At 45.6% G+C, this 27,808-nt stretch overlaps 1 protein-coding gene across 1 annotated transcript in view; it reads left to right on the top strand.

Moving 5' to 3' along the window:
- The window catches only part of LOC106587727 (semaphorin-6D-like), a 174,360-nt gene that overhangs the window by 117,659 nt on the left and 28,893 nt on the right, over positions 1–27,808 (top strand). The window contains 2 exon segments of the mRNA XM_045708723.1: positions 26,597–26,773; positions 27,611–27,783. Coding sequence (XP_045564679.1) covers positions 26,597–26,773; positions 27,611–27,783 — 350 coding nt within the window.

The following is a 27,808-nucleotide window of genomic DNA, read 5'->3' as shown; positions in this document are numbered from 1 at the left end:
GCAGACTGGGTCATTTCCTGGTAATTTATGGAATATACTATATAAACCCAGATATAACTAAACAGGTTAGTTATGGAATATACTATATAAACCCAGATATAACTAAACAGGTTAGTTATGGAATATACTATATAAACCCAAATATAACTAAACAGGTTAGTTATGGAATATACTATATAAACCCAGATATAACTAAACAGGTTAGTTATGGAATATACTATATAAACCCAGCCAATTTTGACTTTTCAGCTGGCCTATTTGAGGGGAAATGGCTCAGTTCTGCCTCCAGGACAAGACTCATGACAATAAAGGTCAACCTTTATGCAGGCAGGCAGGAGGCTTGCCCCTTTCAAATCCAAGTGTGGAATGTCTGTCAGGGCTGGCTCAAGGAAGCAGGAGAGGTAGAGTCAAGCGCAGGAGACAGTAAATTCTTGAACACACTTTAATCCGTATGCACAAAAAATAAAGACCGTCCAAACACGGCAGGGCAGGGCGCCAAACAGATTCCACGCTCCAAAACCCTTATTAAACGTCCAAAATAGGGACGCAGCCCATAAATACCTCTGCGGTGATAAAACACAAAAACAACCACAGGCAGAGGGGAAAAAAAACACACGTTCCTCAAGATTCCACAAACCTGACAAGGAACATAATCACGCACAAACACAGACATACCTTGCTAAACTAAATAACCCCCCCTACTAATAACTAAACCAAAACAGGTGCGTGCCTACCTAGACCTAACCAACAGAAAGTGAAACGAAAAGGATCAATGGCAGCTAGTAGGTCGCCGACGACGACCGCCGAGCGCTGCCCGGTCGAGGAGGGGCGCCACCATCCGTCGGTGTCCTGACAATGTCCTTCTTCCCTCGGCTACAACATATACACTAAAACATTTGAACTTTACTGATTTCCTGCTTATTCGGGTGGATATACGAGACAAAACGTCCACTGTAAAGTGTTATTAACGTAACTTCAAAATGCGTGTCTCTGTGTGTGGCTCTCACGATTTGTTTGTTCATCACAATTCAATGTTTATTCCAGGTTGGTTCAACGTCATTTCAATGAAGTAAAGTGGAAACAACGTTGATTCAACCAGTGGTCCCAGTGGGAAGGCACTCGCACAAGACGGAAGTACATGCGTGTGATGCATGCAAACTAACAGAGTTTTGCATTTTGTTGCACCTTTAATTAATACCTGCTGTAAACGAATACCTTTATTATATATATTTAAAGTCAGGCAGGTGTTTGGCGCATGTGCCAGGTGATCTCAACGGCAGTACTAGTGTTTTGAAAAGTCGCTTTTATTATAACAATGTTTTTCTCAAATTTCGACCCGAATAAGGACCAACCGCACAGACAACCAGTCGAGTAATTTCAAATGTCATTTTATTCAACATTCTGGCTTGTAAGGAAACCTCCCTGGTTTTTGCAGTGCTTTAATTCAGACTGTGTTAGCAGAAAGCTGGTATCACAGTCTGATTCATTAGGCAAGCAGGAGGCAAACTATATTGTGCAAAAGTGCTTTTATTAACAAAATCATGGTAGTGATGATGATAGCAATACTTAGGCAGAATAGGTTAAAATGTCAAACGCTTAACAGAAATAAACAGGTTCTGATGTCAAACTCAAACCTTTCAAATCAATCCAAACTGGATCTGGCCTAGGATCAGGGTACAGGCACTGTAACATCACAGACAACCTACCCACACAGACACTCACAAATGCTTACAGAAAAAAAGCAAAGCCAAGTTGAAATACCTTAAAGCCTGTTGAACTTTCCCTTTGCTCTCTAAACTCTAACCCACGTAGTGACAACAACACATCCTGCCTGTTTCCAACCACCACGACCAGTAGGGAAAATCCACAACATACTGTAGGTAGCATTTCATTGAACCTCAGCTCACAGGGTGTGTAGTAGCTGTGTAGACAAATAAGGAAATTATGACTTTGGTACAAAATGACTGGTTGAGCATGAGGGTGGAGGGATAGGGGGTCTCAGGAGCACTAAACACTAGAGTGTGTCCCAAATGTGCATGGGCCCTGGTCAAACGAGCATGGGCCCTGGTCAAAAGAACATGGGCCCTGGTCAAAAGAGCATGGGCCCTGGTCAAAAGAACATGGGCCCTGGTCAAAAGAGCATGGGCCCTGGTCAAAAGAACATGGGCCCTGGTCAAAAGCAGTGCACTATAAACGGTGCCATTTGGGACACAACCTGAGTGACAAATGGTGACCAGGCAGGCAGAGTGCCAGATATGGCCTCTAAATCAGCCAGAGGTCAGGAGAGAGGCCTCTAGCCTCCCATAGAGAACCCATAGAGAACCATCTGATAGACCACTCATGGTGATATAAAATACACAATAAGGTAAAAATACTATTTATTTTTGGGGGTAATGATGTGGTTCTGTAGCTCAGTTAGTTGGTGCTGTTATCGTTGTGGATAGAAGCATCTGCTTGGTAAATGGCCATATTGCCCATATCATATCTCAACTGCCAAACCTATACCTTCCATCTGCTATTCTGTCAGCTTAGTTCCTCAGATTTCTGGGATATCATTTGAGTGTTCTGGAACATTTAACGTGCCTCTACCTGTGTTGTCGGGTAAGATACAGCTGGTTCAGACAGTGACTCAGGAGTCAGACAGAGACCACAGCTCAGACAGGTACACAGCCTCACCCTGCTTCCTGGGAATTAACCTCACTGTAACCTTGTCTTTAACGTTACCTGGTCAACACTTAATCTTTTGAATTGATTAATTCAGCTAATATAATTTCTGTGTCCCCAGCCTTGTACAGACAGCTACTAACTCATTCTCAGCCTCAAGGCCTAGCCCCCTATCAAGGCCTAGCCCCAGCCATATACCCCAGCAGCCCAATACCCCAACCCCAGCCCCAGTATCAAGCCACAGCTCAGCCCCAGCCCTGCCTCCAAACCTACCTCAGAGCCCCATCTCCATACCCCAGCTTCTACCTCAAGCCCCACAGGAATGAGCCCTGGGCCATCTGTGGAGGCATTTCTGTCTATAAATCTGTTTGCAATGGTGGCCCTCTGGACCCTGGCCCAGCCCCGTCGGGGGTGTGGCCCTATGGCCCCTGGCCCAGCCCCGTCAGGGGTGTGCAGGGGCTGGGCCTGAGACTTAGGGGGTGTGGCCCTCTGGCCCCCTAAGATCATCCCACTCACCCCTGAGGACACAGGTCCCACACCCCCTAAGTCTCAGGCCCCTGCACAACCCCGACGGTCACCCCACCACCCTCTCCCTCCTCTCGGTCACACAAGGGCTTGGAAGCATCACTTTCTCCTTCTGTCATCTGTCCACCCTCCCTCCCTCCCCCTCCATCCATCTTTTCCCACCCGACCTACTCCTGTCCATCTAGCACCATCAATACATCAATCTCTCCATTCCGCCAACATTGGACACATTGATCCATCCCTACATCCATCCTCATAATGAGGACAGATGCCTCTCCTTCTTCCATGCTGACACAGCAATCTGACCAGCATCTAGGGAGCAGACAGTTTACTAGACAGACAGGAGACTGACTGGTAGAGACAGACAGGAAACTGACTGGTAGAGACAGACAGGAGACTGACTGGTAGAGACAGACAGGAAACTGACTGGTAGAGACAGACAGGCGACTGACTGGTAGAGACAGACAGGAAACTGACTGGTAGAGACAGACAGGCGACTGACTGGTAGAGACAGACATGAGACTGACTGGGAGATACAGACAGGGTACTGATAGAGATACAGACAGGGTACTGGTAGAGACAGACAGGGTACTGGTAGAATGTCAGACAGGGTACTGGTAGAGACAGACAGGGTACTGGTAGAGAGTAAGGCAGAGTACTGGTAGAGTCAGACAGGGTACTGGTAGAGACAGACAGGGTACTGGTAGAGTCAGACAGGCTACTGGTAGAGACAGACAGGGGACTGGTAGAGACCGACAGGTTACTGGAAGAGATTCAGACAGGTTACTGGTAGAGATACAGTCAGGTTACTGGTAGAGATACAGTCAGGTTACTGGTAGAGATACAGACAGGGTACTGGTAGAGATAGAGACAGTGTACTGGTAGAGACACAGACAGGGGACTGGTAGAGATACAGACAGGGTACTGGTAGAGATACAGACAGGGGACTGGTAGAGAGACAGACAATGGTGGAAAAAGTACCCAATTGTCATATTTGAGTAAAAGTAAAGATACCATAATGGAAAATGTCTTAAGTAAAAGTCCCCCAGTAAAATACTACTTGAGTAAAAGTCTAAAAGTATTTGGTTTTAAATACACTTAAGTATCAAAAGTAAATACAATTGGTCAAATATACTTAAGTATTAAAAGTAAAAGTATGAATAATTAAAATGGCCTTTTATTAAGCAAACCAGATGGCACATTTTTCTTGTTTTTTTTTATTTACATAGAGCCAGGAGCACACTCCAACACTCAGACATCATTTACATATAGCCAGGAGCACACTCCAACACTCAGACATCATTTACATAGAGCCAGGAGCACACTCCAACACTCAGACATCATTTACATAGAGCCAGGAGCACACTCCAACACTCAGACATCATTTACATATAGCCAGGAGCACACTCCAACACTCAGACATCATTTACATAGAGCCAGGAGCACACTCCAACACTCAGACATCATTTACATATAGCCAGGAGCACACTCCAACACTCAGACATCATTTACATAGAGCCAGGAGCACACTCCAACACTCAGACATCATTTACATATAGCCAGGAGCACACTCCAACACTCAGACATAATTTACATATAGCCAGGAGCACACTCCAACACTCAGACATCATTTACATAGAGCCAGGAGCACACTCCAACACTCAGACATAATTTACATATAGCCAGGAGCACACTCCAACACTCAGACATCATTTACATAGAGCCAGGAGCACACTCCAACACTCTGACATAATTTACATATAGCCAGGAGCACACTCCAACACTCAGACATCATTTACATATAGCCAGGAGCACACTCCAACACTCAGACATCATTTACATATAGCCAGGAGCACACTCCAACACTCAGACATCATTTACATATAGCCAGGAGCACACTCCAACACTCTGACATAATTTACATATAGCCAGGAGCACACTCCAACACTCAGACATCATTTACATATAGCCAGGAGCACACTCCAACACTCAGACATCATTTACATAGAGCCAGGAGCACACTCCAACACTCTGACATCATTTACATATAGCCAGGAGCACACTCCAACACTCAGACATCATTTACATATAGCCAGGAGCACACTCCAACACTCAGACATCATTTACATATAGCCAGGAGCACACTCCAACACTCAGACATCATTTACATATAGCCAGGAGCACACTCCAACATCATTTACATATAGCCAGGGACACACTCCAACACTCAGACATCATTTACATATAGCCAGGAGCACACTCCAACATCATTTACATATAGCCAGGAGCACACTCCAACACTCAGACATCATTTACATATAGCCAGGAGCACACTCCAACATCATTTACATATAGCCAGGGGCACACTCCAACACTCAGACATCATTTACAAACAAAGCATTTGTGTTTAGTGAGTCCACCATATCAGAGGCAGTAGTGATGACCAGGGATGTTCTCTTGATAAGTGTGTGATTTGGACCATTTTCTGTCCTGCTAAGCATTCAAAATGTAATGAGTACTTTTGGGTGTCAGGGAAAATGTATGGAGTAAAAAGTATATACTTTTCTTTAGGAATGTAGTGAAGTAAAAGTAAAAGTTGTCAAATATATAAATAGTAAAGTAAAGTACAGATATTAAAAAAACTACTTAAGTAGCACTTTAAAGTATTTTCACTTAAGTACTATACACCACTGGAGACAGACAGGGTGCTTCTACATCTGCAAACAATGCAGGTATAGAAGCACGGTGGCGAGGAAAAACTCCCTAGAAAGGCCATAACCTAGGAAGAAACCTAGAGAGGAACCAGGCTATGAGGGGTGGCCAGTCCTCTTCTGGTTGTGCCAGGTGGAGATTTTAACAGAACATGGCCAAGATGTTCAAATGTTCATAAATGACCAGCATGGTCAAATAATAATTTCACAGTAGTTGTCGAGGGTGCTACAGGTTAGCACCTCAGGAGTAAATGTCAGTTGGCTTTTCATAGCCGATCATTGAGAGTATCTCTACCGCTCCTGCTGTCTCTAGAGAGTTGAAAACAGCAGGTCTGGGACAGGTAGCACGTCCGGTGAACAGGTCAGGGTACCATAGCCGCAGGCAGAACAGTTGAAACAGGAGCAGCAGCATGGCCAGGTGGACTGGGGACAGCAAAGAGTTATCATGCCAGGTAGTCCTGAGGCATGGTCCTAGGGCTCAGGTCCTCCGAGAGAAAGAAAGAAAGAAAGAAAGAAAGAAAGAAAGAAAGAAAGAAAGAAAGAAAGAAAGAAAGAAAGAAAGAAAGAAAGAAAGAAAGAAAGAAAGAAAGAAAGAAAGAAAGAAAGAAAGAAAGAAAGAAAGAAAGAAAGCGAGAATTAGAGAGAGCATACTTAAATTCACACAGGACACCGGATAAGACAGGAGGAATACTCCAGATATAACAGACTGACCCTAGCCCCCCGACACATAAACTACTGCAGCATAAATACTGGGGCTGAGACAGGAGGGGTCAGGAGACACTGTGGCCCCATCCGATGATACCCCCGGGCCAAACAGGCAGGATATAACCCCACCCACTTTGCAAAGCACAGCCCCCACACCACTAGAGGGATATCTTCAATCACCAACTTACCATCCTGAGACAAGGCCAAGTATAGCTCGCAAAGATCTCCGCCATGGCCCACCCAAGGGGGGGCGCCAACCCAGACAGGAAGACCACGTCAGTGACTCAACCCACTCAAGTGACGCACCACTCCTAGGGACGGCATGGAAGAGCACCAGTAAGCTAGTGACTCAGCCCCTGTAATAGGGTGTGAGGCAGAGAATCCCAGGGGAGAGAGGGGAACCGGCCAGGCAGAGACAGCAAGGGCGGTTCGTTGCTCCAGTGCCTTTCCGTTCACCTTCACACTCCTGGGCCAAACTACACTCAATCATAGGACCTACTGAAGAGATGAGTCTTCAATAAAGACTTAAAGGTTGAGACCGAGTCTGCGTCTCTCACATGGGTAGGCAGACCATTCCATAAAAATTGAGCTCTATAGGAGAAAGCCCTGCCTCCAGCTGTTTGCTTAGAAATTCTAGGGACAATTAGGAGGCCTGCGTCTTGTGACCGTAGCGTACGTGTAGATATGTACGGCAGGACCAAATCGGAAAGATAGGTAGGAGCAAGCCCATGTAATGCTTTGTAGGTTAGCAGTAAAACCTTGAAATCAGCTCTAGCCTTAACAGGAAGCCAGTGTAGGGAGGCTAGCACTGGAGTAATATGATCACATTTTTTGGTTCTAGTCAGGATTCTAGCAGCCGTATTTAGCACTAACTGAAGTTTATTTAGTGCTTTATCCGGGTAGCTGGAAAGTAGAGCATTGCAGTAGTCTAACCTAGAAGTAACAAAAGCATGGATACATTTTTCTGCATCATCTTTGGACAGAAAATTTCAGATTTTTGCAATGTTATGTAGATGGAAAAAAGCTGTCCTTGAAACAGTCTTGATATGTAACAGTGGAGAGAGTGAATCAGTGGAGAGAGTGAATCAGTGGAGAGAGTGAATCAGTGGAGAGAGGGAATCAGTGGAGAGAGTGAATCAGTAGAGAGAGTGAATCAGTGGAGAGAGTGAATCAGTGGCCAGAGAGCCAGCATGGGTTCAGACACATCAACAGTGTAAACTAGCTCTTCCTGTCGAACCATTCACATGGAAATACCACCTTCACAGTTACTAATGGGGGGGCCAGAGTGTGTGAGTTGTAGGGAGGTCGTTCGGCAGAGTGTGTGTGTGGGAAGGTAGGGGGGCAGAGTGTGTGTGAGGGGGGAGGTGGGGGCCAGAGTGTGTGTGAGGGGGGAGGTGGGGGGGGAGAGTGTGTAAGGGGGGGTGGGGGGGGCAAAGTGTGTGTGAGAGGGAGGTGGGGGGCAGAGTGTGTGTGTGAGGGGGAGGTGGGGGGGGAGAGTGTGTGTAAGGGGGGGTGGGGGGGGCAAAGTGTGTGTGAGAGGGAGGTGGGGGGGCAGAGTGTGTGTGTGAGGGGGGAGGTGGGGGGGCAGAGTGTGTGTGTGTGAGGTGGGGGGGGCAGAGTGTGTATGTGAGGAGGAGGTGGAGCAGAGTGTGTGTGAGGGGGAGGTGGGGGGGCAGAGTGTGTGTGTGAGGTGGGCAGAGTGTGTGTGTGAGGGGGAGGTGGGGCAGAGTGTGTGTATGAGGGGAGGTGTGTTTTGGGGGGGCAGAGTATGTGTGAGGGGGGTTTACATACATTTATTTATTTTATTTAACCTTTATTTAACTAGGCAAGTCAGTTAAGAACAAGTTCGCATTTACAATGACAGCCTAGGAACAGTGGGTTAACTGCCTTGTTCACGGTTAGAACAACAGATTTTTACCTTGTCAGCTCGGGGGATACGATCTAGCAACCTTCCGGTTTCTGGCCCAACGCTCTAACCACTAGGCTACCTGCAGCCCCACCAACTACTAATGTGTTGCAAATGGACGGCCACTGTTTGGGTAAGTGGCCCTAGAATGACTTGACACGGTCAATAAGGACGTTCACTCCCCTCCCAGCCCCCTATATCTCTTTGTCTGTCTAGCTCCCTCTCCCCCTCTCACTCTCTCTCACACACACACCACATACTGTACACACACAGAGAGAGAGAGAGAGAGAGAGAGAGAGAGAGAGAGAGAGAGAGAGAGAGAGAGAGAGAGAGAGAGAGAGAGAGAGAGAGAGAGAGAGAGAGAGAGACCCACACACTCAAACAGACAAACATTCTGATTCTCCAAATGTGCATCGAGAATCATCGGCTGCTTGAACACAGTTTTTCAGATTTGATGAGTGACCGAATCATGTTATAGGAGTGACTGAAGCACGTTATAGGAGTGACTGAAGCATGTTATAGGAGTGACTGAAGCATGTTATAGGAGTGACTGAAGCATGTTATAGGAGTGACTGAAGCATGTTATAGGAGTGACTGAAGCATGTTATAGGAGTGACTGAAGCACGTTATAGGAGTGACTGAAGCATGTTATAGGAGTGACTGAAGCATGTTATAGGAGTGACTGAAGCATGTTATAAGAGTGTGTGAGCCATGTTATAGGAGTGACTGAAGCATGTTATAGGAGTGACTAAAGCATGTTATAAGAGTGTGTGAGCCATGTTATAGGAGTGACTGAAGCATGTTATAGGAGTGACTGAAGCATGTTATAAGAGTGTGTGAGCCATGTTATAGGAGTGACTGAAGCATGTTATAGGAGTGACTAAAGCATGTTATAAGAGTGTGTGAGCCATGTTATAGGAGTGACTGAAGCATGTTATAAGAGTGTGTGAGCCATGTTATAGGAGTGACTGAAGCATGTTATAGGAGTGACTAAAGCATGTTATAAGAGTGTGTGAGCCATGTTATAGGAGTGACTGAAGCATGTTATAGGAGTGACTGAAGCATGTTATAGGAGTGACTGAAGCATGTTATAAGAGTGTGTGAGGTATGTTATAGGAGTGACTGAAACATGTTATAGGAGTGACTGAAGCATGCTATAGGAGTGACTGAAGCATCTAATAGGAGTGTGTGAGGCATGTTATATGAGTGAATGAAACATGTTATAGGAGTGACTGAATCATCGTATAGTAATGTGTGAGCCATGTCATAGACATTGAGTCAGTGAGTCCTGGGGTCTGAGTAATGTAAGGGCTTGTGGGGGATTTCCTTCAGTTCTGATAGACTGTAACTGTATTTGTGTCTATTTCCAGTGCATCTCTCTGTCTGTATCTCTCCCCTCCTCTCCCCATCCACAACCCTCCTCTCCTCTCCACTCCTCGCCCCTCGTCTCTGCCTAGCTAGCCCTCTGCAGACCTTCGTTATCCCTCTGATGTGATTCTCACTGACAAACTGGGTTAATGGAACAAATTGTAAGAATTTATTACCATAGGCCATACAAATTGTTCAGTTCAGTGCAGCGCTGGGCTCTGCATTTGTGTGTGTGTGTGTGTATTGTTGTTAGATCAGGGCATTACTTACTGGTGTGTTAAAGAAAAACGTTGAAATCCATCAGGATCGTTGCGTGATGCACAGATTTACTGTGGGATCCATTTGTGGAATGGCAGAAAGGGTACACATGGGTAAAGTGCATGAAAAACGATGTCTAAGTTTCATACATAAAAATGCATTTGGTCTATTGCATTCAACAACTGCAAGTTGGTGTATAAAAGTCATAGCATTAGGCTAGCTGCAGTCCAGTATAGCAGACTGGAGTTAAATGGTTTAAAGATAGTTCCTTTCTCAGCAAGTCCCCCTTTCCCCCTCCAAAAACAATTCTGCTGAAAAGATTTACCAACGGGCTTCACTTACTGGCTGTGGGGGATGGGAGAAAGGAGAGGGGGGGCAAGGCAGGGTCATGTGGGAAGGTGGGGGCCTCTCCTCTTTCTTTTCTCTTTCTCTCTCGTTGGAAAGAAAGCGGTCGGGAGGGAGAGTCGCCAAAACCCACAGCCCTGGAGAGAGAGACGCGGAGAGGGAGAGAGATGTGGGAGGGACTGAAGCGAGAGCGCGGCCTATTGGAAGACAGGCAGAGCGCTGTGTGATGGATTGACTCAGTATGGATCGAGTTACACCATTTGCCGTGCATTAGATTGTTTTTCTGGCTGCCCACTGCAAGCTAACAGCAACCAGTTGGACTATTCGTGATTTTGTGATTGTATAGAAACTAAAAAGGACAAAACATATATACCCGATGAGGTGAGTTTATTCTTTAAATCAGCAACGAGCAGCGAAAGTGCCCTTGCAAACTGAAGGGGAAAGGTTGTATTTGTTGCAAACTGAGTCGGCTTGTAGGGGTGCCCTGCACAAGTGGTGAATACTACAAAAATAGTTGTCGACCGGGCTATTTATACATGGGCTTTCTTCGTATGGGCTGCAGCCTATATAATCATAGTTTATGAAACATTATCGTTCTGCTTGTATCTCTTTTGCCTGATTTGTTCTATGTGCGCGCTCAGTGCTGAACGGAAAGCGCACTTCTCTTATTTACGTTTTCCCTCTGGTTTTAAAGTTAATAGCAAAGGGGGTGGGGAATGAAGGTACGAGGGGACTGTAGCGCTATTTGATCACGGTTGAGCTTTGAAGATCAGTGAGCATTGAGCCGGGCCCAAGGACGCAGAGAGAGAGAGAGAGAGGAGTCCGCGACTCTGAATTCATGTCCGCGGTCCGCGACTGGAAAAGAGAAGTGTGGAGACCATATGGCCCTGGGAATAAGGAATTATATACGTTTATAACTCCACCAAATGGAATTATTATAATGGATGAACGTTATAGAGAATATAGCCTTCATTGGGATTCGAAGGAGATCTGCGATACGCTTTCATGAATCATTTTGGAACCACAAGGTAGGATATTAGTGTTCATGTTAAACCGTTTGAAAAGTGCGTAAAATGGGTTTGTTAAAATATATTTTCTTCTAATTGGGCATTGGACTTTCTGTTAATTATCTAGACTACATTTGTTTGGCTGTAGTTTTCGTCCTATAGAGATTGGTACAGAATTCACAATAGATTTCAGATAACAGCACTTTATTGTTGGAGTGAATAAAGTAATAGCGTAATTAGTTTGTTGTCCTCTCATAGATAGATGAGCAGATAAACATCATTATATTTACACAGAATAAAATAGTTCACTATTGTTCTAATACTGTGGCGCAGATAAGATAAGATGGATGAGCCCTGATTGTTGATCAGGAAGCGTTTCTCACATTGTGTTGGGGGGGTCGTTACGGTGTATAGGCATGTAAGCAATGGGAATAAGATGTGAACTTTCCCATTCTCACACAGTGGACTTTGGTACTGATCAACAGAACATGACCAGCGAAATTGCACCTTCATTGTGATTGTGAAACGAGATGTTTTATTAGTTATTGGCGTTAGGTTGGATAGGTAGGCGACTACCTATACGTGTTATCCAATGGTTCATTTCAGTTGTTGTTAGATTGTATTTTAGTAAGATACACGTCTAAACATGTTGGTAAATAGGGATGGTTGATTAGCCTAAATAAATCAGTGTTTCCTGTGAACCAGGGGCGGTTCTGGGGGGGGGGCAAGGGGGGCCAGTGCCCCTGTGACAACAATTTTGGACCCCTTTGTGCCCCCCTAAATGTGGAGTATGAAATAATTTTTGCATAACTAATTTTTGCGATCGTTCTTTTTTTACATCCATTATTAGACAGTGGCAACGATGATGATTATGAACATGGTCTTTTGCCTGCTAATGCCTGCAATGCAGTGAAGAAAACAATATGACAACAATAACGTCTAATGTAACTGGCCCCTCTAACAGTACAACTGGCCCCAGCTTGGCCCCCCCAGTTGAAATGCTCTAGAACCGCCACTGCTGTGAACTAATCAGCCTTCGTTCCGTCCGCCGTGGCAGGGAGCTTTTAGAGAATGCGCCCGCCGCCGAGCCCATCCCTGCATCCATGCATTAGCGGAGCAATCAATTCTCTCCTCTCCCCATTACTGGTGTGTCACTCCTCTGCTCTCCCTCACGTCTTTGTTGTCTTTCGCATTTCATGTGGAGTGTAAAGGTTAGCACAGATCAATGTTGAATGCGTTCCCTCCCAGCCGGGACAATAGGTGTTGTGGAGCCGGGATGTGGCTTGGGTCCACCGGCACTAGAAAGCCTGCCCTGTCCGCTAGGGTAAATAGCCAGATTGTCCCGCAGCTCTGGATCCCTGAACATCTGTGTTCTAATCCAGTGATAGGATGAATGGGTTAAGGTTAGGGGGAGTTGGGGTGCGGTAGTGTAGGGGTTAACGTGGGAGAATGAACGAATCGGCGCAATAGAGTCAGCTAATTGAATGACAGCCGTGGAAGGACTGTGTCGGGAAGAGAAGTTATTCAAGTCAATATTCACACGCTGTATGTAGTGTTTAGGAGGGCCATGCCTCGTTTAGTTAGACAAATTCTTTTGGTAAAATGAGCAAATAGTTGATGCCATTCTGATTATTATGTGACACACATAATATCACAAGAACTAGACTTTTTTGTGACTGAAATGATATGGAAAGTTGAATATAATTGTAAACCCTTGTTTTAAGGGTAACAGTAATCCAGTAAAATGATCCCCCATTCACCCTGGTCAAACCCAGCAATATATCAATATATTCAGGAATATGTAGGTGCTGAATTAGCATATAGCAGCAACTTGACTTACATTAAGTAAACACATATATTCAGTATATGGCCCACGCTGGAATCTAACCCACTCTGGTGTTGGTTGCGCCAGTACCAAACCCACTCTGGTGTTGCCAGTACTAAACCCACTTTTGTGTTGCCAGTACCAAACACCCTCTGGTGTTGCCAATAGCCTACCAAACCCACTCTGGTGTTTGTTGTGCCAGTACCAAATCCACTCTTGTGTTGCCAGTACCAAACCCACAACTCTGGTGTTGCGAGTACCAAACACCCTCTGGTGTTGCCAGTACCAAACCCACTCTGGTGTTGCTAGACTCATACCCACTCTGGTGTTGCCAGTACCAAACCCTCTCTGGTGTTGCCAGTACAAACCCCCTCTGGTGTTGCCAGTACAAAACCCACAACTCTGGTGTTGCGAGTATCAAACCAAACCCACAACACTGGTGTTGCCAGGCTCATATCCACTCTGGTGATGCCAGTACCAAACCCACTCTGGTGTTGCCAGTACCAAACCCACTCTGGTGTTGCCAGACTCATACCCACTCTGGTGTTGCCAGACTCATACCCACTCTGGTGTTGCCAGACTCATACCCACTCTGGTGTTACCAGTACCAAACCCACTCTGGTGTTGCCAGACTCATACCCACTCTGGTGTTGCCAGACTCATACCCACTCTGGTGTTGCCAGACTCATATCCACTCTGGTGTTGCCAGGCTCATATCCACTCTGGTGATGCCAGTACCAAACCCACTCTGGTGTTGCCAGTACCAAACCCACTCTGGTGTTGCCAGACTCATACCCACTCTGGTGTTGCCAGACTCATACCCACTCTGGTGTTGCCAGACTCATACCCACTCTGGTGTTACCAGTACCAAAACCACTCTGGTGTTGCCAGTACCAAACCCACTCTGGTGTTGCCAGACTCATACCCACTCTGGTGTTGCCAGATTCATACCCACTCTGGTGTTGCCAGTACCAAACCCACTCTGGTGTTGCCAGACTCATACCCACTCTGGTGTTGCCAGACTCATACCCACTCTGGTGTTGCCAGACTCATACCCACTCTGGTGTTACCAGTACCAAAACCACTCTGGTGTTGCCAGTACCAAACCCACTCTGGTGTTGCCAGACTCATACCCACTCTGGTGTTGCCAGATTCATACCCACTCTGGTGTTGCCAGACTCATACCCACTCTGGTGTTGCCAGACTCATATCCACTCTGGTGTTGCCAGGCTCATATCCACTCTGGTGATGCCAGTACCAAACCCACTCTGGTGTTGCCAGTACCAAACCCACTCTGGTGTTGCCAGACTCATACCCACTCTGGTGTTGCCAGACTCATACCCACTCTGGTGTTACCAGTACCAAAACCACTCTGGTGTTGCCAGTACCAAACCCACTCTGGTGTTGCCAGTACCAAACCCACTCTGGTGTTGCCAGACTCATACCCACTCTGGTGTTACCAGTACCAAAACCACTCTGGTGTTGCCAGTACCAAACCCACTCTGGTGTTGCCAGTACCAAACCCACTCTGGTGTTGCCAGTACCAAACCCACTCTGGTGTTGCCAGTACCAAACCCACTCTGGTGTTGCCAGTACCAAAACCACTCTGGTGTTGCCAGTACCAAACCCACTCTGGTGTTGCCAGTACCAAACCCACTCTGGTGTTGCCAGATTCATACCCACTCTGGTGTTGCCAGACTCATACCCACTCTGGTGTTGCCAGACTCATACCCACTCTGGTGTTGCCAGACTCATACCCACTCTGGTGTTACCAGTACCAAAACCACTCTGGTGTTGCCAGTACCAAACCCACTCTGGTGTTGCGCCAGTACCAAACACCCTCTGGTGTTTCCCTACAAAGTAATATTGTGCTGAATATGAAATTAACCAACTTCAACTCCTTCAATCATGTTTGTTAACTCCAGTAATACTAACCCTAACCCCCAGAGAGTTAGCCAGTGAAGGGCCACTCCTACTAACCCTAACCCCCAGAGAGTTGGGCCAGTGAAGGGCCACTACTACTAACCCTAACCCCCAGAGAGTTAGCCAGTGAAGGGCCACTCCTACTAACCCTAACCACCCGAGAGTTGGACAGTGAAGGGCCACTACTACTAACCCTAACCACCAGAGAGTTGGACAGTGAAGGGCCACTACTACTAACCCTAACCACCAGAGAGTTGGACAGTGAAGGGCCACTCCTACTAACCCTAACCCCCAGAGAGTTGGCCAGTGAAGGGCCACTACTACTAACCCTAACCCCCAGAGAGTTGGACAGTGAAGGGCCACTACTACTAACCCTAACCCCCAGAGAGTTGGGCAAGTGAAGGGCCACTACTACTAACCCAAACCCCCAGAGAGTTGGCCAGTGAAGGGCCACTACTACTAACCCTAACCCCCAGAGAGTTGGACAGTGAAGGGCCACTACTACTAACCCCCAGAGAGTTGGGCCAGTGAAGGGCCACTACTACTAACCCTAACCCCCAGAGAGTTGGACAGTGAAGGGCCACTACTACTAACCCTAACCCCCATAGAGTTGGGCCAGTGAAGGGCCACTACTACTAACCCTAACCACCAGAGAGTTGAGTCAGTGAAGGGCCACTACTACTAACCCTAACCCCCAGAGAGTTGAGTCAGTGAAGGGCCACTACTACTAATCCCCAGAGAGTTGGGCCAGTGAAGGGCCACTACTACTAACCCTAACCACCAGAGAGTTGGACAGTGAAGGGCCACTACTACTAACCCTAACCCCCAGAGAGTTGGACAGTGAAGGGCCACTACTACTAACCCTAACGCCCCAGAGAGTTGGGCCAGTGAAGGGCCACTACTACTAACCCTAACCCCCAGAGAGTTGGGCCAGTGAAGGGCCACTACTACTAACCCTAACCCCCAGAGAGTTGGACAGTGAAGGGCCACTGCTACTAACCCTAACCCCCAGAGAGTTGGGCCAGTGAAGGGCCACTACTACTATCCCTAACCACCAGAGTGTTGGACAGTGAAGGGCCACTACTACTAACCCTAACCCCCAGAGAGTTGGGCCAGTGAAGGGCCACTACTACTATCCCTAACCACCGGAGAGTTGGACAGTGAAGGGCCACTACTACTAACCCTAACCACCAGAGAGTTGGGTCAGTGAAGGGCCACTACTACTAACCCTAACCCCCAGAGAGTTGGGCCAGTGAAGGGCCACTACTACTAACCCTAACCCCCAGAGAGCTGGGCCAGTGAAGGGCCACTACTACTAACCCCCAGAGTGTTGGACAGTGTTAGGGGCGGTAGCTCCATTGTACAGCCCAGCCCAATGCCTCTATTGTTCCCGTCACACCCGCAGCTCTGGCCTTTGTGTTTCACTACAGCTGAACTACCATGGAGCCTTTCTCCTCTTACAAGCCCCCTCTTACCAAGGTATATGGAAAGAGAGAGTAAAGGAGGGAAGGAGAGAGACAACTGTCTTTCTCCTCTTATAACCCTCTACACACGAAGGGAAGGAAAGGGGGAGGAAAGGAGGGAAGTAGAGAGGAGGGAGGGATGGTGTGAGGTGGCACAGCCTTCTTTCTCTGCCAACTCTCTGTAGCAACAAGTCAGGCTCTTCAGATGTAATCCTCAGTAAATACTGAGATGACTGGCTCATGTTGTTATTGAAGTGAAGGAGAGGGAGCAGTAATGGTTTCTCTAGTCTGCTCTGATGGAGGTCTGCTAATCGTCTGGCTGCTCGGTCACAAACTGATTACTTTCCCAAAGCCCTGATGAGGACAACAAAGTTATTTAGTACATCCAATTTGGCATGGCTGAACACACATACACACACATGCACGAGCGTAGTCAGGCAGACACTTGCACACACACAGGGAATGCTACAAGTAAAATGTAATTGTATTCAGTGAAATCCAGTAGAAGTAATACTACAGTTTGTACTGAGGTTATCTGATTTCCTCTACGTTGTGTGTGTGTGGCTGTGTGTTTTTGGTTTTACTATCCTTGTGGAGACCAGAAGCCCTCACAAGGATATTAAAACAATACAACTTTGGATAAGTGGGGACAATTCGATGGCCCCACAAGGAAAAAATATATTTTAGGTTTAGGGGTTAGGTTTAGGATTAGAATTAGGGTTTGGGATTAGGGTTAAGTGTTTAAAGGTTAGGGAAAATAGGATTTTTAATGGGAATCAATTGTTTGGTCCCCACAAGTATAGTAAAACAAGTGTGTGTGTGTGTGTGTGTGTGTGTGTGTGTGTGTGTGTGTGTGTGTGTGTGTGTGTGTGTGTGTGTGTGTGTGTGTGTGTGTGTGTGTGTGTGTGTGTGTGTGTTTGTGTGTGTAACATAGGGCTGGGTGACAAACAGAGTTGCCCCTGGAGCGGCATCTATTGTTCAGTGGTGTTCTATTCACCCTGGTCATACTGATGGAGGGGTATTTACAACAACACACAGGGTGGGGTCATGGGGGTTACATTACTGCAGTCTTATTGTGTACCACACTTGATTGGGCCAATTCCTCCACAGCCCCAGTTGTACTGACCTGCAGGTGAGGAGACTGCTCTGGTGTTGTTTCTACAGGCAGAATGGGACAGCGGGAGGGGAGGGAGAGAGAGAATAGAAAGAGAGAGGGAGGGAAGAGAGAGGGAGGGAAGAGAGAGGGAGGGAAGAGAGAGAGAATGGAAAGAGAGAGGGAGGGAAGAGAGAGAGAATGGAAAGAGAGAGAGAATGGAAAGAGAGAGGGAGGGAAGAGAGAGAGAATAGACAGAGAGAGGGAGGGGAGAGAGAGAATAGAGAGAGGGAGGGGAGGGAGAGAGAAAGATGGATGGACATGGACAGAGAAAACGAGAGCAAGATAAATAACTATACATACAGTATGCCCAACAATCACAGAAGCTGGACTAAATATACAGTACCAGTCAAAAGTTTGGACACACCTACTCATTCAACATGTTTTCTTTATTTTTTACTATTTTCTACATTGTAGAATAATACATATATTTTTAGCAAAGTAGCCACCCTTTGCCTTGATGAAAGCTTTGCACACTCTTGACATTCTCTCAACCAGCTTCACCTGGAATGCTTTTCCAACAGTCTTGAAGGAGTTCACACATATCCTGAGCACTTGTCAATTTCACTCTGCGGTCCAACTCATCCCAAACTCTCTCAATTGGGTTGAGGTTGGGTGATTGTGGAGGGCAGGTCATCTGATGCAGCACTCCATCACTCTCCTTCTTGGTCAAATAGCCCTTACACAGCCTGGAAGTGTGTTGGGTCATTGTCCTGTTGGAAAACAAATAATAGTCCCACTAAGAGCAAACCAGATGGGATGGCATATCACTGGAGAATTCTGTGGTAGCCATTCTGGTTAAGTTTGCCTTGAATTCTAAATAAATCACAGACAGTGTCACCACCAAAGCACCCCCACAGCATCACACCTCGTCCTCCATGCTTCACGGTGGGAACTATACATGCAGAGATCATCCGTTCACCTGCTCTGTGTCTCATAAAAAACACTGTGGTTGGAACCAAAAATCTCAAATTTGGACTCATCAGACCAAAGGACAGATATCCATCGGTCTAACGTCCATTGCTCATGTTTCTTGGCCCAAGCAAGTCTCTTCTTCTTATTGGTGTCCTTTAGTAGTGGTTTCTTTGCAGCAATTCGACCACGAAGGCCTGATTCACGCAGTTGATGTTGAGATGTGTCTGTTACTTGAACTCTGTAAAGCATTTATTTGGGCTGCAATCTGAGGCTGGTAACTCTAATGAACTTATCCTCTGCAGCAGAGTAACTCTGGGTCCTCCTTTCCTGTGGCGGTCCTCATGAGAGCCAGTTTCATCATAGCGCTTGATGGTTTTTGCAACTGCACTGAAATTTTCTGGATTGACTGACCTTCATGTCTTAAAGTAATGATGGACTGTCGTTTCTCTTTGCTTATTTAAGTTGTTCTTGCCATTATACGGACTTGGTCTTTTACCGAATAGGTGTGCTATACAGAAGATAGCCCTATCTTGTCACAACACAACTGATAGGCTCAAACACATTAACAAGAAAATAAATTCCACAAATTCACTTTGAACAAGGCACACCTGTTAATTGAAATGCATTCCAGGTTACTACCTCATGAATCTGGTTGTCAGAATGCCAAGAGTGTGCAAAGTTGTCATCAAGGCAAAGGGTGGCTACTTTGAAGAATCTCAAATATAAAATATACACTGCTCAAAAAAATAAAGGGAACACTTAAACAACACAATGTAACTCCAAGTCAATCTCACTTCTGTGAAATCAAACTGTCCACTTAGGAAGCAACACTGATTGACAATACATTTCACATGCTGTTGTACAAATGGAAAAGACAACAGGTAGAAATTATAGGCAATTAGGAAGACACCCCCAATAAAGGAGTGGTTCTGCAGGTGGGGACCACAGACCACTTCTCAGTTCCTATGCTTCCTGGCTGATGTTTTGGTCACTTTTGAATGCCGGCGGTGCTTTCACTGTAGAGGTAGCATGAGACGGAGTCTACAACCCACACAAGTGGCTCAGGTAGTGCAGCTCATCCAGGATGGCACATCAATGCGAGCTGTGGCAAGAAGGTTTGCTGTGTCTGTCAGCATAGTGTCCAGAGCATGGAGGCGCTACCAGGAGACAGGCCAGTACATCAGGAGACGTGGAGGAGGCCGTAGGAGGGCAACAACCCAGCAGCAGCCTTTGTGCAAGGAGGAGCAGGAGAAGCACTGCCAGAGCCCTGCAAAATGACCTCCAGCAGGCCACAAATGTGCATGTGTCTGCTCAAACGGTCAGAAACAGACTCCATGAGGGTGGTATGAGGGCCCGACGTCCACAGGTGGGGGTTGTGCTTACAACCCAACACCGTGCAGGACGTTTGGCATTTGCCAGAGAACACCAAGATTGGCAAATTTGCCACTGGCACCCTGTGCTCTTCACAGATGAAAGCAGGTTCACACTGAGCACGTGACAGACGTGACAGAGTCTGGAGACGCCGTGGAGAACGTTCTGCTGCCTGCAACATCCTCCAGCATGACCGGTTTGGCGGTGGGTCAGTCATGGTGTGGGGTGGCATTTCTTTGGGGGGCCGCACAGCCCTCCATGTGCTCGCCAGAGGTAGCCTGACTGCCATTAGGTACCGAGATGAGATCCTCAGACTCCTTGTGAGACCATATGCTGGTGCGGTTGGCCCTGGGTTCCTCCTAATGCAAGACAATGCTAGACCTCATGTGGCTGGAGTGTGTCAGCAGTTCCTGCAAGAGGAAGGCATTGATGCTATGGACTGGCCCGCCCATTCCCCAGACCTGAATCCAATTGAGCACATCTGGGACATCATGTCTCGCTCCATCCACCAACGCCACGTTGCACCACAGACTGTCCAGGAGTTGGCGGATGCTTTAGTCCAGGTCTGGGAGGAGATCCCTCAGGAGACCATCCGCCACCTCATCAGGAGCATGCCCAGGCGTTGTAGGGAGGTCATACAGGCATGCGGAGGCCACACACACTACTGAGCCTCATTTTGACTTGTTTTAAGGACATTACATCAAAGTTGGATCAGCCTGTTGTGTGGTTTTCCACTTTAATTTTGAGTGTGACTCCAAATCCAGGCCTCCATGGGTTGATAAATTGGATTTCCATTGATTATTTTTCTGTGATTTTATTGTCAGCACATTCAACTATGTAAAGAAAAAAGTATTTAATAAGATTATTTCTTTCATTCAGATCTAGGATGTGTTGTTTAAGTGTTCCCTTTATTTTTTGAGCAGTGTATATTTTGATTTGTTTAACACTTTTTTTGGTTACTACATGATTCCATATGTGATATTTCATAGTTCTGATGTCTTCACTGTTATTATACAATGTAGAAAATAGAAAAAAAGAAAGAAAAACTCTTGAATGAGTAGGTGTTGTAAAACCTTTGACAGATACTGATATATATATGCAGAGAGAGGAAGTCCTGTCCACACTGATTGCTGCTCCCAGTCTGTAAGTTCTTTGTTAACCTTGTGCAACTTTACCACAATATAGGTGTTGGTCAGGTTTTGTGATTGAAACACTGCAACTAGAACAAGCTTCGTAAGGCAACTTGGTGCAGATCCTGCCAATAATAAACAACCAGCCAACAACCCCCGCCACACACACACTATACACACACACTATACACACACACACACACACACACACACACACACACACACACACACACACACACACACACACACACACCCTCCTCTTGGTGTTTAAACAGCGTGAGTCTGAGCCAACAACCTCAGCAGTGGGAGAGTGATTGTAGGATACTGAAAAGCCTGTAATAACAGACAGAGAAGAGCGAGAAGGAGGGGGAAGGCTGAACAGGACAGAGTTGCGTGACTAGCTCTATTCCTGCGTCTCAGGGCCTGTTGAGCCCCCCCCCACATACACACACAAACACTCTGCAGGGTAGGAATAGGATAGTGAATAGGGAACATGCTAGGTTGGCCTCAGATTGAGGGTAATTTTAGCAGGCTGACCCCTCCATGTCTCCCTTTCCTCTCCCTCTCTGTTCTGTTTTACATTAGAGCTGCTCAGGAAAAACTGCTACTCCACTGCTAGGCATCATGGGAAGTTACAGCCCAAGTGTTCCACAATAACAGAGAGCGAGAGAGAGAGAGTCTTGAAAGAAAAGAAAGAGAGAGAAAAAGAGAAAGGATAGGGAATGAAGGGAGAAAAAGAGAGTTAGAAAGAAAGGAAAAATAAATCAAAATAATCCTTAACAAGGGAGATTAATGATTTACCTGTGAATAAATGATTAACCTGTGAAAGGAGCCTTGTTGTATCTTGAGGCAGCCCTGAGGCAGTATAGTAATGCTCTATAATGTTCATATCATTTTCCCAGGGTTTATACTTTATTGATTGTATCTATATTCATTCTTAGATATTTAATTATCAGTTGTTGTCTCGAGAACCATTTGGAAACAAGACGTTTTCTCTAGGACAACTTTTTGGAATTGATTTGAAGGTCTGGATTGCAGGGAGAGTAACAGCAGCAGCGGGGATATTTCCAGATTTGGGCAATTAAGCTAGCATGCTAGCTGTTCTGGTAGACTGCTAGTTAGCAATGACTGGTGAAACTACAGTGCATTCAGAAAGTATTCACAGCCCTAGACTTTTTCCACATTTTGTTGTGTTACAGCCTGAATTTAAAATGTGTTAATTTGATATTTGTTGTCACTGATCTACACACAATAAATACCCCATAATGTCAAAGTGGAGTTATGTTTTTAGAAATGTTTACAAATTAATAAAAACGGTAAAGCTGAAATGTCTTGAGTCAATAAGTATTCAACTATTTTGTTAAGGCAAGCCTAAATAAGTTCAAGAGTAAAAATGTACTCAACAAGTCACATAATAAGTTGTATGGACTCACTCGGTGTGCAATAATAGTGTTTAACTGACTACCCCATCTCTGTACCCAACACATACAATCAGGGGCGCAACTTTGGTTTTAGAAGTGGGGGGACATAACTTGTGTTTTTTTTAAATGTGTTTTTTTTATCCAGTCGGATAAACACTCCAAAAAGCCTACCTGACCTCTCAGAGGCATCCACATGGTCCTAGAGCACACCACGGCCTCGTTTTTGTGATGATAAAAGGGGGGGGGGGCAAAAATGCAATTTCAGAATGTGGAGGGGACATATTCCCCCCGTCCCCAGTGAAAGATGCGCACCTGCATACAATTATAGGTAAGGTCCCTCAGTCGAGCAGTGATTTTCAAGCACAGATTCAACCACAAAGACCAGGGAAGGAAACTGCTCAGGGATTTCACCATGAGGCCAATGGTGACTTTAAAACAGTTACAGTGTGTAAAATGTCTGTGATATGAGATAACGGAGGATGGATCAACAACATTGTAGTTACTCCACAATAGTAACATAAATGATAGAGTGAAAAGAAGAAAGCCTGTACAGAATAGGCAGTAGGGCACTAAAGTAATACTGGAAAAAAAAATAGCAAAGAAATTAACTTTTTGTCTTGAATACAAAGTGTTATGTTTGGAGCAAATCTAACACATCACTGACTACCACTCGTCATATTTTTAAGCATGGTGGTGGCTGCATCATGTTATGTGTATGCATGTCATCAGCAAGGACTAGGGAGTTTTTTAGGATAAAAATTAATTGAATAGCACCGGCAAAATCATAGAGGAAAACTTGATTCAGTCTGTTTTCCAACAGACACTGGGAGACAAATTCACCTTTTAGCAGGACAATTACCTAAAACACAAGACCAAATATACACTGGAGTTGCTTACCAAGATGACATTGAATGTTGCTAAGTGACCTAGTTATAATTTTGACTTAAATCGGCTTGAAAATCTATGGCAAAACTTAAAAATATCTGTCTAGCAATGATCAAGAACCAACGTGATAATTTTTTTAAAGAATAATGGCCAAATATTGTACAATTCAGGTGAGCAAAGCTCTTAGAGATTTACCCAGGAAGACTCACACCTGTAATCAAATGTGATTCTAACGTATTGACTCAGGGGGTTGAATAGTGGTTTATTTTCCATATATAGATTTTTTTGTTGTTGAATTTTCTTCCATTTTGTCATTACAGAGTATTTTGTGTAGATAATTGAAAAAGAAAAGACAATTAAATCCATTTTAATCCCACTTTGTAACACATCAAAAAAATTTAAAAGTCAAAGGGTGTGGATAGTTTCTGAAGGCACTGTACCTTCAACTTCCTTCAAACTGCATGCAGACATACATATTGTACCCATGAACTCATCTGACTCTGGGTAAGTAGAAAAAGGTCTTAATTGCCAATATCTCACATTACCCCTTTAAGTAGCTAAAGCAGCATGTCCCCATGTAGTTGTCTCTACTTTTCTCTCTTTCTCCACTATATAAATTCCTCTTCTCCACTGATTAGGGTGAGGGATGAAATTGCTGACAGTTGCAGATCAATGAATCGTTCGGTATAGATCTGTGAATCGTTCTATATAGATTATATGAATTGTTCGGTATGGATCAGTGAATCATGTGTGTATGGGATATCCTGTAGCCAGCCTCATCGATGTGTGTTAGATCATCAGAGAGATCTTTCTGCTCTGATTGGTGAAACATCAGAACTCTAATTTCTCCACTAAAACCACTAATTGAAGAGAAGAGCAGATCTGCTCTGCCAGCTGGCACTGGGCTGGTTCATCCCAGCAGTAGTGCCTGTGTACCTCCATAGTGGCTGGTGATGCATCACTGCCAGTCATACTGCTTGGTTTGACTCTCTCTGTCTCTCTGTCTCTCTCTGTCTCTGTCATCACCACATTGATATAACCCTCCTCAGGCCACTTTAACAGCCAGATAGATACCATAGATCTAAGGCTGTGTGTATTCAGCCAGCTAACAGTATTAGACAGGGAGAGTAGATTTAGCCTGCAGTGTGTTGATTGTTCCATCCGATCCCCCCGCAGACATCCTCATTCTCATTGGTCATCTGTGCTGACATCTAATATTCCTTAGATCTAAAGATATAATATAATGTTCCACAGGTAAACTGCAGTGGTGTGTTAACCTATAGAGGCTGGTGTAGTTAGTATAATAGTTCATATAGGTGAACATGTATATAAGCCTAGTGAGGTATACATCCTGACTGGATCAATCAGATACTAATGGGCTGGCCAGACAGACACACCGGCTGCTGCCAGCTAGCTCTGCTCTGAAGCAGGTGGACCTTGGGCTAATTGAAAACGTGTCAATACTGGTTTGTGTGTGTGTAGCCGTGTGTGCGTGCATGTGCGCAAAGAGATGACATGCTCATCAGTGGTACTCTGGGATACTCTGCTTGTGTGCACACTTTTGTGTGTGTGTGTGTCTCAGTGTGCTGCTGGCTAATCCATCTCCCTGTGTGTGTGTGTGTGTGTGTGTGTGTGTGTGTGTGTGTGTGTGTGTGTGTGTGTGTGTGTGTGTGTGTGTGTGTGTGTGTGTGTGTGTGTGTGTGTGTGTGTCTCAGTGTGCTGCTGGCTAATCCATCTCCCTGTGTGTGTGTGTGTGTGTGTGTTGTCTAGTGGTAAATTGTGTATATCCGTTCAGACTGTCCACATGAATAATTTGTTTGTCTTATAAATATTTGACTGGACGTTCATTAATATGCACACACGCCGTCTCTAAAGGGCTGCTGCCTCTCACTCACCCACACACACACACACACACACACACACACACACACACACACACACACACACACACACACACACACACACACACACACACACACACACACACACACACACACACACACAGTAGCTGATCAGGCCGTCCGAGGTACTGCTCATGTCATAAATGATCTCAACTTGAAACCACTAAACATTCAATCATGTGATCTACAATAGACCCTGGTACAATAGACCCTGGTACAACAGACCCTGGTACAACAGACCCTGGTACAACAGACCCTGGTACAATAGACCCTGGTACAACAGACCCTGGTACAACAGACCCTGGTACAACAGACCCTGGTACAATAGACCGTGGTACAATAGACCCTGGTACAATAGACCCTGGTACAACAGACCCTGGTACAATAGTCCCTGGTACAATAGACCCTGGTACAATAGTCCCTGGTACAACAGACCCTGGTACAATAGACCCTGGTACAACAGACCCTGGTACAATAGACCCTGGTACAACAGACCCTGGTACAATAGACCCTGGTACAATAGACCCTGGTACAATAGACCCTGGTACAACAGACCCTGGTACAACAGACCCTGGTACAATAGTCCCTGGTACAATAGTCCCTGGTACAATAGACCCTGGTACAATAGACCCTGGTACAATAGTCCCTGGTACAATAGACCCTGGTACAATAGTCCCTGGTACAATAGACCCTGGTACAATAGACCCTGGTACAATAGACCCTGGTACAATAGACCCTGGTACAATAGTCCCTGGTACAATAGTCCCTGGTACAATAGTCCCTGGTACAATAGTCCCTGGTACAATAGTCCCTGGTACAATAGACCCTGGTACAATAGACCCTGGTACAACAGACCCTGGTACAATAGACCCTGGTACAATAGACCCTGGTAAAAACAGTTTACATGTAAAAGAGGTTCAGAGAGAAAAATGGAGTGTGTGTGTATGTGTAAGAGAGATATAGAGAGCGATTACAGGAAATGACAGAGAAAAATATTATTTTCTTTGGCGATTTAGAATATATAGGTATTTAGTGTCAATACTGAAATCTGTTAGTTCTGGACTTTCCTGACCATGTGTGTATTTCTGTATTTCATGACTGATCGTCTCTGTGTTTCCAGGTAACATCTTGTTGGGTGAGAACCAGGCAGGAAGGAGTGGTCTCAGACCAAAAGCAGCAACAGTCATGGTTTGGAGAGCAGGTCTTCTGCTCAGCATACTGCTAGCTACAGCCACACACACCCTGTCTGCCAGCTTCCCAGAGGACAGTATACCCCTGGACATTGTTGATGCACACTGTGAGTACATACACGCTGCACGTACACACACACTCAGGTTAGTCTAACTCACAAGACAGCAGCATCATGTCTCAGTACAATTTAATTTCCAATCAACTTTTATGCTGCACCCTGTTGTCTTGAATTATGTGTCCCATTGTCCTGCATGTATCAGTGAATAGTGTATTGATGGTGTACTGTAAGGTCTTCATGGTAATGTGTATCAGTGAATAGTGTATTGATGGTGTACTGTAAGGTCTTCATGGTAATGTGTATCAGTGAATAGTGTATTGATGGTGTACTGTAAGGTCTTCATGGTAATGTGTATCAGTGAATAGTGTATTGATGGTGTACTGTAAGGTCTTCATGGTAATGTAATGTGCTGACTGATCAGACATAGTATGCCCTGTATAAAATCAATCCTGTCCATCGTCAGCTCAGGCATTAACTAGATTCCCTTCCTCTGTGATGTACACAGGGAATACAAAGACTGCTGACCTGGCCTACCATCTCTCTCTCTCTCTCTCTCTCTCTCTCTCTCTCTCTCGCTCTCTCTCTCTCTCTCTCTCTCTCTCTCTCTCTCTCACACACACACACACACACACACACACACACACACACACACACACACACACACACACACACACACACACACACACACACACACACACACACCACCGTGCTGTATCAGCAGCCTGAATTACACTACTGAGAGATTTCTATAAAGCTGTAACACACAACATGTTTACGCTTAATCAATAACCTGATTGATAGTGTGTGGCCCTCAGAGTCAGTGTGTGTGTAGCACTCTGAAAGCTTACACGTGTGTGATATCTAACGTGTGTATGTGTGTTTCAGTCTCGCGGCAGTACCCAGTGTTCCGAGGTCGTCCGTCGGGGAACGAGTCACAACACAGACTGGACTTCCAACTGATGACCAAGATACAGGATACACTGTTCATCGCTGGCAGAGACCAGGTGTATCTAGTGAGTCTCCGAGAATCCTACAGGAATGAGATCATTCCCTACAGGGTAAGTCTGTCTGTCTTTGAGTCTC

Source organism: Salmo salar, chromosome ssa26, assembly GCF_905237065.1.
Source record: "Salmo salar chromosome ssa26, Ssal_v3.1, whole genome shotgun sequence".
NCBI lineage: Eukaryota > Metazoa > Chordata > Actinopteri > Salmoniformes > Salmonidae > Salmo > Salmo salar.
Note: the sequence above shows the minus strand (reverse complement) of the source record. Positions and strands in the feature narration are given on the sequence as shown.